Here is a 16,272-nt window from a genome sequence, read left to right on the forward strand (position 1 = left end):
TGGCTAAGAGAGACATCAGGAAAGCTAGTGCAGTAAGTGCAGAAATATTTCAATGAATAAGGTATATTGTTCTGAAACAGGAATAGGCCGAAACATGGACCTGAGAGTGCTTAGTGCTTATAGAAGTGCCCAAAACAATGGGCTCCCATTTCTTAGCACAGATATTCATGAACTTGATGAGAACAAAAGAAAAGGAGCAAACTGGGGGGATTAATTCTACAGGAACATTCCCACGTAAGAGCCAGGTCAACACTGGAAATATGGCATAAATTCCAAACCACCAAGGTCCATAAAATGTGTGAGAAACTCTGGCAGAGACTCAACCTCAATATTTTGAATGATAATTCTAATACAATAATCAATTCTTTTTTTTAAATATTGTGTTTTCCAGTAAATGACAATAAAATCATTTGTTGTTTTGAGCTCAAATTTAGGAGCTAGGGAACTATAAATCATGCTATGGCTGCAGTAATCATTAACTCCAAGCAGTACTGGTTCCTGCATCAGGCTGAGCATCCAGCAGCTAAAGTATTCCCTTTTTACCACATACAACACACTGCTATTCAAAACTCTCCAGCAACCCTGATTTCAGAAGCAGTTAGAACCATAGATTCATTTTGGGAAATATGTTTGCAAAAAAAGCTGCTCTGGAACCACACACAGGAATAGTTTGCATGTCATGACATGACATGAAGTTTGACCACATCATAAAAAGCTGTAAAGGATTCTCAAGAACACCAGGGGAGCACTTTAATTGAAAGTGTTGCAATTGTTAAAGAATCCCTTCACCAGGAAGAACAGGAAAGAAACGATTTACAGTTTTGTTCTGAGATTAAAATAGCAAACTTGTCTCATAGGACTTCTTAATTACATAATTATGTGATTGTTTGACTTGACTTTCAGTGTAGTTGTGACCTCTACTCTAAGACTTGACAGAATAGATGATTCCTGATTTGATTCTCTGACCTATACAACTGAGATGAGATAGAGATTATAGTGCATACAACTGATCTTTGGACAAGGATGGGAAATCTGCCAAATTTTGGTAGACTTAAATACTTTTCGAAGTGAAAGCGCCAACATTTGAATACAATGTAAAATTCCATGATTATGGCATTTGCTAAATTGGGACAAGAAATTGAAAGTAGTAAACAATTTATCACTCATTAAATCTATATTTGCTGGAATGCTCATCCTGTTTGTGCTCATTAGTAATGCTTCACAATATTTTGTTGGAAAATGCTTGATAGTGGTAAAAGTAGATTATCAATTTTTAGCTTTGGTTATCTGATTTTAATACCTAGGACCTTTCATGAAGTAAAATGGTTTTTAAAAAAATACTGAAGTAGGATGGCTGCTGTGGTCATCTGACCATTTAGAGCTAAGATCTTGAAACCATCAAGAAACGAGATCCAGTCTGTCTTGAAGTTAACATGTAGTCAAAACTACTGACACCAGTAATTCAGTTCTGTATCACTTGTTTGATTTATACCTTTCCGAAGGTTTCCCATATTGGGATCAAATTTGCCTGCAGATCCTCCAGCTAGAGAAAAACAATGAAGCCACACAAGGGAATATACAAAGGAACTGTACTTCAGGCAACAGCTCTTAGGCAACACAGAAAGAAGCATGATGGTTTTGTAACAGCAGAACTGGAAGGCTAGATCTCTCATTCCATGTTTCTTTCGATCTCTTGAAAAGCAATATCCACCGATTAAGCAAATTGGAGTAATATCTATTCATTGGGATCTCTAGAACAGCACTTTTCTAAACTTTTTTCCAAGGTGATTCTATTTTGAGATTTGAAAGTTGTTACAGCTCCATGATGAGAGCAAGGGTGTGATAACTTAGCTGGAGACTCACAGTGGCAATTATTACCTCAGAGCTCACATCCCCTCCACTTGGAGCCCTGACACCCACTTCAAGAATCCCTGCTCTAGGGAATGTATAAATTTCACCATTGCTGATAACAAAAGATATCAACAGAACAATTGCATTCTCTGGTTAAAACCTAACATCTCAAGGACTCTAATGAAATTTTCAATTGGTAATTCTTAATCTTCCTTTTTTTATCTGGCACTCCTCGTTTTTTTTAAACATTATATTTGTGTTTATGCATGTGTTTAATGTGATAAAGAACAACGAACAGAACAGCACAGGAACAGGCTCTTTGGCCCACCAAGGCTACGCTGACATATGATGCTTTTTAAAACTAAAAACCTTTCTCCTGTACATGGTCTGTATCCCTCTATTTCCTATCTATTTGCATATCTGTCAAAATGCATCTTAAATGTTGCTATTATATCTGCCTTCAATGTCTCTTCTGGCAGGTGCATTCCTTTGTGTAAAACACTTGCCTCTCACATCTACTTTAAACTTTCCCCCTTTTACCTTAAACCTATGTCCTCTAATATTTCTGGTCTGGGAAAATGACTCCAAATTTCCATTCTATCCATGCCTTTCATAATTTTGTAAACTTCTATCAGCTCACCCCTCAGCCTCTGTCACTGAAGTGAAAACAAATCAAGTTTGTCCAATCTCTCCTCACAGCAAATACCCTCCAAATTAGGTAACATCCAGGTAAACCTTTACCATTCCCTCTCCAAAGCATCCACGTCCTCCTGCTGGTGTAGCAACCTAACTAGAGGTCTATACAGCTACAATCTGACTTGGCAGTTTTTATACCCTATGCCTCAACTGATGGAAACAAACCTGCTATCTGCCTTCTTGATCACCTTATCTACTTGTGTTTAACTTTCAGGGAACAATGGACCTGGAGACCAAGATTGCTCTGTACGATGACCAGGGTTCTGCCATCTACTGTATACTTTCCTCCTTCATTACATGTTCCAAAATACCTCATCTCTCATTTGTCCAGATTAAACTCCATCAGACATTTCTCCACCCAAGTCTCCAACCAATGCTGTATCCTTACTACCTCCTCACTACCTGCAGCTCCCCAAATCTTTGCGTCTTCCACAAACTTACTTATCAGGCCATCTACATTCCTCTCCAGATCATTTATAAGTATTACAAACAACAACACTGGGTCCCAGCACTGATCCCTGCAGATCACCACTGACCACAGATCTCTAGTCAGAAAAACACTGTTTCACCACTAATCTGTCTTCTATGAATAAGCTAGTTCTTCATCCATCTTACCAGCTTATGGCAGAATCAATGTGACTTCACCTTTTGTATCAGTCTGCCATGAGAGACCTTGTTATAGTCCAACAGGTTTATTGGGAAATACACGCTTTTAGAGCGCTGCTCCTTCGTCAGGTAGCTAGTGGGGTAGGATCATATGACACAGAAATTATAGTAAAAGATCAAAGTATCATACAATCGATGCAAAGTATTGAACTAACCTAGATTGCTGTTCAGTCTTTAATCAATTAGAACGGGGAAGCAGGTTTCGAGTGATTAATATGTAGATTTCAGAACTTCTGTCAAGTCACGGTCCTGAGATAACTTAAGGTTTTATAAAAAATATCTGAGAAGTCACTTTTCTTTTCTATTCAGAGGAGATTAGGAGAAAAGAGAAATGGAGTTGAATCAGGGATAGTATAGCCAGGGGAATAGACACTGTTCCCTGTGGCCAGGATTGAGAGTCGTTGTTGCCTGCCTCATGCCTGTATTCAGGATATCTCTTCTGGACTGCACAGGAACTTGGGATGGGAGAGGAAAGATCTGCTCATCATGGTCCACATAGGTAGCAATAACATAGATAGAAAGAGGTTCTGCTGAGGGAATATGAGCAGCTAGGGGCTAAATTAAAAAAACAGAACCAAAACTGTAATGACCTCTGGCTTACTACCTGAGCCAACATCTAACTGGCACACGGTTAACAGATTAGAGAAGTTAACACATGACTCAAAGATTGGTGTAAGAGAAACATTTTCAAATTCATGGGACATTGGTACCAGTACTGGGGAAGGAAAGGACAGGCTCCACCTGAATCATGTGGGGACCAGAGTCCCTAGGGCTGTGGGTAAGGGCTTTAAACTAAATAGTGGATGGGGTTTCAGTTGCATGGAGAAGTATGGAAAAATTTAAAGGAAGGGAGGTCTCAGGAAAATTTATTAAGTCTTCCACACCGGGTAATAGGATAGAGTATGGAAGGGCTCAGGAATCTAACTTCAGGCACAGCAGGTAAGTGGACAACTATGAGATGGGGGCAGTCAGTGCAGACCTGAGGATATTGTATTTAAATGCACGCAGCATACAAAACAAGGTAAATGAGTTTGTAGTGCTGGTTGAAATTAGTAGGCACAACATTGTGGTCATCATAGAATCAGGCTGCAAGGATATCAGGTCTGGGAACTAAATATCCAAGGATACATGCCCAATCAAAAGATAAAGCAGATGGGCAGATGGATATGATTGCTTTGTTAGCAAGAAGTGAAATTAATTTGATAGCAAGAAGCAACATAGGGTTGGAAGGTGTAGATTCTGTGTGGGTGGAGTTGAAGAACTGCAAAGGGGAAAAAACTCTCATTGGGGATTCTGTAGAGGCCTAGGAGAAAGTGAGTACTGCAGATGCTGGAGATCAAAGTCAAAACGTGTGGCGTTGGAAAAGCACAACAGGTCAGGTAGCATTCGAGGAGCAGGAGAGGCGATGTTTTGGGCATAAACCCTTCATCGGGAATGTGGAGGAGGAAGGAGCTGAGAGATAATTAGGAAGGTTGTGGGACTGGGAGGAAGGTAACTTGGAAGACGATAGGTAGATGAAGGTGGGGAGTGATGGTGATAGGTCGGAGTGGATGGTGGAGTGGATAGGTGGGAAGGAAAATGGACAGGTAGGACAGTTCAAGACGTCACCCTATCGCCTTCCAAGCTACCTTCACCCTACCCCACTCCCCTCCTATTTATCTCTCAGTCCCCTTGGACACCACCCCTCCTCCCCCACATCCCTGTTGAAGGTTTTATGCCCAAAACTTCCAGTCTCCTGTTCCTTGGATGCTGCCTGATCTGCTGTGCTTTTCCAGCACCACACCTTTTGGTTCTGTACAGGCCCCCTAGCAGTAGACAAGTAGTGGGGCAAAAAATAAATCAGGAGATAGAACAAACACATAAGAAAGGCACCATTGCAATAATCATGGTGGACTTCAACACGCAGGTGGACTGTGAAAATCAGGTTTGTATCAGATCCGAAGAAAAAGAACTCATGGAATGTCTATGAGATGGGTTTCTTTTTGAAGCAGTTTGTGATAAAGCCTACTAGGGATCCGACAATTTTGTTTTTGGTGATGTATAATGAAGCAGAGTTGACTAGGGAGTTTAAGGCGAAGTAACTCTGAAGGGGCTGTGACCATAATATGATAGAATTCACCCTGCAGCTTGAGAGGGAGAAAATTGAATCAGATGCAACCGTATTACAATTGTGTAAAAGTAACTACAAAGACATGAGGGAGGAGCTGGCTCCAGTTGATTGGATAGAGCTTAGCAGGGAAGATGGTGGAGCAACAATGGTCAGAGTTTCTCAGGGGAATTCGGAAGGCACAGCAGAAATTCATTACAAGGAAGAAGAAACATGCAAAGGGGAAGATGAGACAACCATAGCTGACAACAGAATTCAGATACAGCATAAAAGCAAAACAAAAAACATACTAAGTGGTGAATTGGGAAGCCTTTAAGAACCAGCAGAGGTTAACTAAAAAAGCAATAAAGGGGAGAAGATGAAATATTAGGGTAAGCTAGCTAATAATATAAAGTGGATTGCTAATAATATAAAAGAGGATAATAATATCCTCGGAAGACTTCGCGACGGCTGGTGGGTAAGTTTGGTCGTTTATTTAATAGTTAAAAATTTGAAGTTTTCTTTCAAAAAAAGCGGTAGCAGACCCGGAAGGCGCGCTAGGTTACTTGGGTAAGGTTTTTTTTTCTCCCTTATTTAAACGCGGGCTCCGAGTTTTAGGCCTCAGTCTCTCGGAAGACTTCGCGACGGCTGGTGGGTAAGTTTGGTCGTTTATTTAATAGTTAAAAATTTAAAGTTTTCTTTCAAAAAAAGCGGTAGCAGACCCGGAAGGCGCGCTAGGTTACTTGGGTAAGGTTTTTTTTTCTCCCCTTATTTAAACGCGGGCTCCGAGTTTTAGGCCTCAGTCTCTCGGAAGACTTCGCGACGGCTGGTGGGTAAGTTTGGTCGTTTATTTAATAGTTAAAAATTTAAAGTTTTCTTTCAAAAAAAGCGGTAGCAGACCCGGAAGGCGCGCTAGGTTACTTGGGTAAGGTTTTTTTTCTCCCCTTATTTAAACGCGGGCTCCGAGTTTTAGGCCTCAGTCTCTCGGAAGACTTCGCGACGGCTGGTGGGTAAGTTTGGTCGTTTATTTAATAGTTAAAAATTTGAAGTTTTCTTTCAAAAAAAGCGGTAGCAGACCCGGAAGGCGCGCTAGGTTACTTGGGTAAGGTTTTTTTTCTCCCCTTATTTAAACGCGGGCTCCGAGTTTTAGGCCTCAGTCTCTCAGAAGACTTCGCGACGGCTGGTGGGTAAGTTTGGTCGTTTATTTAATAGTTAAAAATTTAAAGTTTTCTTTCAAAAAAAGCGGTAGCAGACCCGGAAGGCGCGCTAGGTTACTTGGGTAAGGTTTTTTTTTCTCCCCTTATTTAAACGCGGGCTCCGAGTTTTAGGCCTCAGTCTCTCGGAAGACTTCGCGACGGCTGGTGGGTAAGTTTGGTCGTTTATTTAATAGTTAAAAATTTAAAGTTTTCTTTCAAAAAAAGCGGTAGCAGACCCGGAAGGCGCGCTAGGTTACTTGGGTAAGGTTTTTTTTTCTCCCCTTATTTAAACGCGGGCTCCGAGTTTTAGGCCTCAGTCTCTCGGAAGACTTCGCGACGGCTGGTGGGTAAGTTTGGTCGTTTATTTAATAGTTAAAAATTTAAAGTTTTCTTTCAAAAAAAGCGGTAGCAGACCCGGAAGGCGCGCTAGGTTACTTGGGTAAGGTTTTTTTTCTCCCCTTATTTAAACGCGGGCTCCGAGTTTTAGGCCTCAGTCTCTCGGAAGACTTCGCGACGGCTGGTGGGTAAGTTTGGTCGTTTATTTAATAGTTAAAAATTTAAAGTTTTCTTTCAAAAAAAGCGGTAGCAGACCCGGAAGGCGCGCTAGGTTACTTGGGTAAGGTTTTTTTTTCTCCCCTTATTTAAACGCGGGCTCCGAGTTTTAGGCCTCAGTCTCTCGGAAGACTTCGCGACGGCTGGTGGGTAAGTTTGGTCGTTTATTTAATAGTTAAAAATTTAAAGTTTTCTTTCAAAAAAAGCGGTAGCAGACCCGGAAGGCGCGCTAGGTTACTTGGGTAAGGTTTTTTTTCTCCCCTTATTTAAACGCGGGCTCCGAGTTTTAGGCCTCAGTCTCTCGGAAGACTTCGCGACGGCTGGTGGGTAAGTTTGGTCGTTTATTTAATAGTTAAAAATTTAAAGTTTTCTTTCAAAAAAAGCGGTAGCAGACCCGGAAGGCGCGCTAGGTTACTTGGGTAAGGTTTTTTTTTCTCCCCTTATTTAAACGCGGGCTCCGAGTTTTAGGCCTCAGTCTCTCGGAAGACTTCGCGACGGCTGGTGGGTAAGTTTGGTCGTTTATTTAATAGTTAAAAATTTAAAGTTTTCTTTCAAAAAAAGCGGTAGCAGACCCGGAAGGCGCGCTAGGTTACTTGGGTAAGGTTTTTTTTTCTCCCCTTATTTAAACGCGCAGGCGAGTCACCCGAGGCACTACACGAGTAGTGCCTCCCACCCTTCCACCTCCTCTAACCTAATAATAAGACCAATTGTGACTAGCGGGTAAGTGCTGCATTTTCCTTGTTTGTTTCTTTAGATTTAGTTGGTTTTGTTGTTTTTTTTTAAGGAAAGCTTACTTTTAGAGGGATGGCAGTGCAGAGAGGGCAATGTTCCTCTTGCAACATGTATGAGGTGAGGGAAGCCATTAGCGTCCCTGCTGAGTACACTTGCAAGAAGTGCACCCATCTCCAGCTCCTCCAAACCCGTGTTAGGGAACTGGAGCTGGAGTTGGATGAACTGCGGATCATTCGGGAGGCAGAGGAGGTCATAGATCGGAGCTTTAGGCAAGTAGTTACTCCGAAAGTTCAAGATAGATGGGTGACAGTGAGGGGGAGTGGGAGGAGGAAGCCAGTGCAGGGACCCCCTGCGGTCATTCCCCTCAAGAACAAGTATACCGTTTTGGATACTTGTGGGGGGGATGACTTACCAGGGGCAAGCAACGAGGTTCAGGCCTCTGGCACGGAGCCTGGCCCCGTTGCTCAGAAGGGTAGGGTGGAGAAAGGTAGAGCAATAGTTCTTGGGGACTCGATAGTGAGGGGTACAGACAGACGGTTTTGTGGGGGCGACAGGGACTCACGTTTGGTATGTTGCCTCCCAGGTGCAAGGGTACGTGATGTCGCTGGTCGTGTTTTCCAGGTCCTTAAGGGGGAGGGGGAGCAGCCCCAGATCGTGGTCCACGTTGGCACCAACGATATAGGTAGGAAGAAGGGTGAGGATGTCAGACAGGCTTTCAGGGAGCTAGGTTGGAAGCTCAGAGTTAGAACAAACAGAGTTGTAGTCTCTGGTTTGTTACCCGTGCCACGTGATAGAGAGTCGAGGAATAGGGAGAGAGAGCAGTTAAATGCGTGGCTACAGGGATGGTGCAGGAGGGAGGGATTCCGGTTTCTGGACAACTGGGGTCCTTTCTGGGGAAGGTGGGACCTCTATAAAAAGGATGGGCTACACCTGAACTTGAGGGGCACCAGTATCCTTGGGGGGAGGTTTGCTAGTGCTCTTTGGGAGGGTTTAAACTAACTCCGTGGGGGCATGGGAACCAGGACTGTAGCTTTAGGGTACAGGACCTTGAGTGTAGGGAGGTTAGGAATAATGCAGTGATCTCTAAGGAGGGTGCCTGTAACCAGAAGGGTGGATTGAAGTGTGTATACTTCAATGCCAGAAGTATAAGGAATAAGGTAGGTGAACTTGCAGCGTGGGTTGGTACCTGGGACTTCGATGTTGTGGCCATTACAGAGACGTAGGTAGAACAGGGACAAGAATGGCTGTTGCACGTTCCAGGGTTCAAATGTTTTAGTAGGATCAGACATGGGGGTAAAAAAGGGGGAGGCGTGGCATTACTTGTCAAAGATAGTATCACAGCAGTGGAATGGACGATGGAAGAGGATTGCCATCTGAGGTAGTTTGGGCTGAGGTTAGAAATAGGAAAGGTGAGGTCACCCTGTTAGGTGTTTTCTACAGGCCTCCTAATAGTCCTAGAGAAGTAGAGGATAATATTGCGAGGATGATTCAGGAAAAGAGTGAAGGTAGCAGGGTGGTTGTTATGGGGGACTTTAACTTCCCAGATATTGACTGGGAGAGCTATAGCTCGAGTTCATTAGATGGGTCGGTGTTTGTACAATGTGTGCAGGAGGGTTTCCTGACACAATATGTCGACAGGCCAACAAGAGGGGAGGCTATATTGGATTTGGTTCTAGGTAATGAACCAGGCCAGGTGTTAGACTTGGAGGTAGGTGAGCACTTCGGGGACAGTGACCACAACTCGGTGACTTTTACTTTAGTGATGGAGAGGGATAATCGTGCGCCGCAGGGCAAGAGTTATAGCTGGGGGCAGGGAAATTATGATGCAGTGAGGCATGACTTAGGATGTGTGGATTGGAAAAACAGGCTTCAAGAGAAGAACACTAATGAGATGTGGGGATTGTTCAAGGAGCAGCTACTGCGTGTCCTCGATAGGTATGTACCAGTCAGGCATGGTGTAAAGGGCCTTGTGAGGCAGCCGTGGTTTAGTAAGGAATTGGAGTCCCTTGTGAAAGGGAAGAAGGCGGCATATGTAAAGATGAGGCGTGAAGGTTCAGTAGGGGCGATTGAGAGTTATAAGGTAGCCAGGAAGGAGCTAAAGAGGGAGCTAAGAGAAGCGAGAAGGGGACATGAAATGTCTTTAGCTGGTAGGATTAGGGAAAACCCAAAGGCTTTCTATAGGTATGTCAAGAATAAAAGGATGACTAGGGTAGGTATCGGTCCAGTCAAGGATAGTAGTGGGAAGTTGTGTGTGGAGGCGGAGGAGATTGGAGAGACATTAAATCAGTACTTTTCATCAGTATTCACTCAGGAACAGGACACTGTTGCTGATGTGAATATGGAATCACAAATAATTAGAATGGATGCCCTGGAAATATGCAGGGAAGAGGTTTTGGGAATATTGGAAAGGATGAATATAGATAAGTCTCCTGGGCCTGATGGCATTTACCCCAGGATCCTATGGGAAGCTAGGGAGGAGATAGCAGAGTCATTGGCCTGGATTTTTATGTCGTCATTGTCAACGGGAATAGTACCAGAGGACTGGAGGATAGCGAATGTGGTCCCATTGTTCAAGAAAGGGAGTAGGGATAGCCCTAGTAACTATAGGCCAGTGAGTCTGACTTCAGTGGTGGGCAAAGTCTTAGAGAGAATGGTAAGGGATAAGATTTATGAACATCTGGGTAGGAATAACGTGATCAGGGATAGCCAGCATGGTTTTGTGAAGGGCAGGTCGTGCCTCACAAACCTTATTGAGTTCTTTGAGAAGGTGACTAAGGAAGTGGACGAGGGTAAAGCAGTAGATGTTGTGTATATGGATTTTAGTAAGGCGTTCGATAAGGTTCCCCATGGTAGGCTAATGCTAAAACTTCGGAGGTATGGCATTGAGGATACATTAGAGGTTTGGATTAGGAATTGGCTGGCTGGAAGGAGACAGAGGGTAGTAGTTGATGGATTATGTTCATCTTGGAGCGCAGTTACTAGCGGTGTACCACAAGGATCTGTTTTGGGACCATTGCTTTTTGTTATCTTTATAAATGATCTAGAGGAAGGACTTGAAAGCTGGGTAAGCAAGTTTGCGGATGACACAAAAGTCGGTGGAGTTGTGGATAGTGAGGAAGGAAGTGGTAGGTTACAGCGGGATATAGATAAGTTGCAGAGCTGGGCGGAAATGTGGCAAATGGAATTCAATGTAGCTAAGTGCGAAGTCGTTCACTTTGGTAGGAATAACAAGATGATGGATTACTGGGCTAATGGTAGGCTACTTGGTAGTGTGGATGAGCAGAGGGATCTTGGTGTCCATGTACACAGATCTCTGAAAGTTGCCACCCAGGTAAATAGTGCTGTGAGGAAGGCATATGGTGTACTGGGCTTTATTGGCAGAGGAATTGAGTTCCGGAGTCCTGAGGTCATGTTGCAGTTGTATAAGACTCTGGTGAGGCCTCATCTGGAGTATTGTGTGCAGTTTTGGTCGCCATACTATAGGAAGGATGTGGAAGCTTTAGAACGAGTGCAGAGGAGGTTTACCAGGATGTTGCCTGGAATGGTAGGAAAATCTTATGAGGAAAGGCTGAGGCACTTGGGGCTGTTCTCATTGGAGAAGAGAAGGTTTAGGGGAGATCTGATAGAAGTGTATAAGATGATTAGGGGTTTAGATAGGGTAGATACTAAGAACCTTTTACCGCTAATGGAGTCAGGTGTTACTAGGGGACATAGCTTTAAATTAAGGGGTGGTAGGTATAGGACAGATGTTAGGGGTAGATTCTTCACACAGCGGGTTGTGAGTTCATGGAATGCCCTGCCCGTATCAGTGGTGAACTCTCCTTCTTTATGGTCATTTAAGCGGGCATTGGATAGGCATTTGGAAGTTATTGGGCTAGTATAGGTTAGGTAGGATTCGGTCGGCGCAACATCGAGGGCCGAAGGGCCTGTACTGCGCTGTATCCTTCTATGTTCTATGTTCTATGTAATATAAAAGAGCTTTATAAAAAGATATATGAAAAGTAAGAAAGAGGCAAGAGTGGACATTGGATCATTGGAAAATGAGGTTGGAGAAGTAGAAATGGGGAACAAAGAAATGGCAGATGAACTGATTAGATGTTTTGCATCAGTTTTCACAGTGGAAGACATCAATAGCATACTAGAACATCAAGAGAGTATGGGGCGAAGGTGAACGTATTGCGAATCACTGAGGAGAAGGTGCCAGGGAAGCTGAATGATTTGAAGCTGGATAAATCATCAGATGGACTACACTTCAAGTTCTGAAGGAGATAGCTGAGGAGATTGTGGAGACATTGATGGTGATCTTTTAGGAATCACTGGAGTCAGGTTTTGGGTACCAGAAAATGGCTAGCATAATACATCTGTTTAAGAAGGGAGGGAGGCAGAAGATAGGAAATTATACATGCATTTGCATGAACTCGGTCATTGTGAAGATTTTAGAGTTCATTATTAAGGATGAGATTGCAGAATACTTGGAAGTGTGTAGTAAAGTAGGACTGAGTCAACATGGCTTCATCAAGGGGAGGTCATGTCTGACAAATCTATTAGAATTCTTTGATGAGATAACAAGCAAGTTAGACAAAGGAGAGTCAGTAGACATGATCTATTTTGATTTCCAAAGTTCTTTGACAAGGTGCCGCATAAGAGGCTCCTAAATAAAATCGAGCCCATGGTGTTAGAAGAAATATACTGGCATGGATAAAAGTTTGGCTGACTGGCAGAAGGCAGTGAGTAGGGATAAAAGAGGTCTTTTTTCAAGATGGTAGTCAGTAACCATTGTGGGCGGCACGGTGGCACAGTGGTTAGCACTGCTGCCTCACAGCGCCTGTAGACCCGAGTTCAATTCCCGACTCAGGCGACTGACTGTGTGGAGTTTGCACGTTCTCCCCGTGTCTGCGTGGGTTTCCTCCGGGTGCTCCGGTTTCCTCCCACAGTCACAAAGATGTGCGGGTCAGGTGAATTGGCCAAGCTAAATTGCCCGTAGTGTTAGGTAAGGGGTAAATGTAGGGGTATGGGTGGGTTGCGCTTCGGCGGGTCGGTGTGGACTTGTTGGGCCGAAGGGCCTGTTTCCACACTGTAAGTCTAATCAAAAAAAAAACTAGTTGCAGTCCAGAGGGGTCAGTTTTGGGAGCAAAACTATTCATGATATACATTAATGATCTGGATGAAGGAACTGGGAGCATTGCTGTTGAGCTTGCAGATGACACAAAGTTAAACTGTTAAGGTGATGGGAAGCCCTCAGAAGGACTTGAACAGACTAGGAGAATGAGCAAAGCAGTGCCAAATGGAATACAATGTGGGAAAATGTGAGGTTATGCACTTTGGCAGGAAGAATAGCAATGTAGACTATTTTCTAAATTTGTCAAAGGGCTTGGAAATCTGAAGCACAAAGGGAGTTGGGCATCCTAGTTCAGAATTCTCCTAAGGTTAACATGTAGATTCATTGGACAGTTAGGAAGGCAAATGCATGGTTAGCATTCATCTTGAGAAGGCTAGAATACCAAGAGCAGAGATGTACTGCTGAGGCTGGATAAGACTCTAGTCAGAATGTATTTAGAGTATTGAAATGGGTGGGAAGCCAGCTGGCATACAGGATCATAATTTCAGGTGGAAGTTGACCAGGACCGGAAGAATAGTTACTGACACTTAGGTAAGCCTCATGGGGAGAGAGCTTTTGGATGATTTTGGATTTGGGAAGGGTTGGGTAATTGGAGGATATCAACAACAGAAAAGAACTAACTTTCTGTATGGGTCTTCATAGTACAATTGTTCAAATAGGATAAGAAAATTGCTTATTTAAGTCTCATTTTGTTTTGGTTCCTCTTCTTACTATCTCCACCTGATGGAAAACCCATAATGACTTGCCTGTTCAGGTCATTGCAATTTTGGAACATGTTCAGAGCTTGATCTATATATTGAAAGAGAAAGGTCCTTTCAAGTTTTTGGCAAATATTTTGCCACATATTCAGGATATTAAAATGAACAACATGAATGCAGCAGGATATCAGCAGCTAAATCTCCTCAGCAATTTTAAATGTCTAACCAGCTGGTTTCTACCTGACCTAATCACCTCAAATACCTCAAAAGCCAAAGATGTAATTGCCTTCTGTTGAAAACTGTTATCAAAATATTCTGTCAGATTAAAAAAAAATTAAACTCTGTACACTGGGTGCATATTAGCTGCGCATACTGTATATATAATTACATTTAGTACTTAGTACAAGCGTTGCCTTTCACTACTACTCTTAAATCTATTCTGCTATGCGTGATTCAAGAACCATAGGCCAATCAGAACATACATAAACTTCATTAATTGAAGTAAGTATTTGAAGCAAATGTTTCTTAAATGACTTTAGGCTTTCTATGTCCATCGTTCTGCTTGGACATCCATTCCATGTGTTATTTTGCAAAAAGAATACCCTCCTTATAACAGTTCAAAGTAATCTTTTACTGGTTTGGAACTTTTTACAGTAACTTAACTTCCGCTTTATCCTCCAACAATGTCTTTGATTATTTTACACATCACTCACCTCTGGTTACATGGATGTCTGGCTGGGGCCTTGGCTTCAGAATAAACTGACATTGCTTGGCTTTTGGGAGATCCTCAAAGAGGATGGCTCTGTTGCTACCCTGCGATTGGGTATTAATATCAGATCTTTCCATGTGAGCTGTAAAATCTCTGAGGCAGTTCATCATTACACTAAATGGTTGCTCATGTCCTGTAACATAAAATGGAAAACACTTTGTTTAGCTCTGAGAAGTAAATAGTTGATCTTGGCATTAGGCCATCAATTTAAGATAGGGATAGTCACCAGGAAATATAACTGGGAATTCAGAAGAAACTTCTGAAGTGATGAGAACATGGAACTTACTGCCACAGGAAGTGGTTAAAGTAAAAAGTGTTGATAAGTTTAGGACAAAGCTTGATAAGCATATGAGGGAGAAAGAAATAGGGGTTAAAATGATAGATTTAGATGAGAAAGAAGGGAGGAGGCTGAAGTGGAAAAATAACACCAGCCTGGACTGTCTGAACTATTTCTATGTTTCATAAGCTGCAAAATTGTGTGCACTGTTTGCCTCAGATTTTTAAACAGCATTAATACAGTATTAGAACACTCAATTCAAAGAAGAGCAAAGGAGTTCTGCTGATATACTGGCAAACATTCCCCTCATAACTAATAAAAACTAAACAAATTGTTCATCATTTATCTTGCAGTTGCTTGTGGGATCTGAATGTCTGTAATTTGCCTGTCTGTAAGTTTTCTATGTATCGGTCATGATTTTTAAAAAAAAATTCATGAGCTGTGGATGTGATTAGCAAGGCCATTATTTGTTGTCTGTTTCTAATTACCCATGAACTAAATGGTTTGCTAGTGCCATTTCAGAAGGCAGTTAAAAGTAAGCCACTAAGCAGTGGCTTTGGAGTCCCAGATCAGGTAAGGATGGCAGATTCCTGAAATAACATGCATGTATCAGATGGATCTTCATGACAATTGATTCATGACACCATAAATAAGATCAACTTTCAATTCCAGATTTATTAGTTAAATTTAAATTCCATGAGCTGCCATGTTATGCCTCAAACCTGTGTTCCCAGAGTGTTAGTTTGAGTCTCTGAATGACTAGGCAAAAGCGAGGACTGCAGATGCTGGAAACCAGAGTTTAGATTAGAGTGGCGCTGGGAAAGCACAGCAGGTCAGGCAGCATCTGAGGAGCAGGAAAATTGATGTTTCAGGCCAAAGCCCTTCATCAAAAATAGAGGCAGGAAGTCTCCAGGGTGGAGAGATAAATGGGGGGGAGCGGGGGGAAGGGAGTGCTGGGGAGAAGGTAGCAAAGAGCTACCTTCCCCCACCCTCTCTCTGACCTATCACCTCCATCCCCACCCCCATTCACCTACTGTACTCTTTGCTACCTTCTCCCCAGCCCCACTGCCCCATTTATCTCTCCACCCTGGAGGCCCCCTGCCTCTATGCCTGATGAAGGACTTTTGCCCGAAATGTCAATTTTCCTGCTCATCGGATGCTGCCTGACTTGCTGTGCTTTTCCAGCACCACTCTAATCTTTAAATGACTAGTCCAATGGTATTACTGTTATACCACTATTTCCCCTGTGCATTTATTACCTTTTGGTGAAGTTTTCATTTCAGGAACTTACAGATACCTGCTCAAGAACCCTCCTGGCTGATCCAAAACCAGACAAAGAAAACTACAGGGTAGCGGGAGCCTTATTTCAATTTGATATAACACAGCACTCGACCTAACATTATATATAAAGCATTCAGATATATTCCATTCACCTCACTGAGCAAAAATACTCACCATAAATTACTTATAAGACATTTTACTTTGCTTTTGGAAAAACAAGGAACAGGTAATATATCCAAAGTAGTAAAATTCTAAATGGAGTGGCAGAACAGACAGAACCAGGACTGTGAATATACAGATCTTTAAGTGTAGGATTGCTTCCAGCATGTTAAGATCTATGCCAGAATTG

General features: G+C 42.7%; 1 protein-coding gene across 2 annotated transcripts in view; it reads right to left on the reverse strand.

Moving 5' to 3' along the window:
- arhgap20b (Rho GTPase activating protein 20b) overlaps positions 1–16,272 on the reverse strand; it is a 114,532-nt gene that overhangs the window by 24,964 nt on the left and 73,296 nt on the right. For both annotated transcript variants that reach the window (XM_060832520.1, XM_060832521.1), the window contains exon 9: positions 14,310–14,498. In XM_060832520.1, coding sequence (XP_060688503.1) covers positions 14,310–14,498 — 189 coding nt within the window. The remainder of the gene's footprint in view (positions 1–14,309; positions 14,499–16,272) is intronic.

Source organism: Hemiscyllium ocellatum, chromosome 11, assembly GCF_020745735.1.
Source record: "Hemiscyllium ocellatum isolate sHemOce1 chromosome 11, sHemOce1.pat.X.cur, whole genome shotgun sequence".
Taxonomy (NCBI): Eukaryota; Metazoa; Chordata; class Chondrichthyes; order Orectolobiformes; family Hemiscylliidae; genus Hemiscyllium; species Hemiscyllium ocellatum.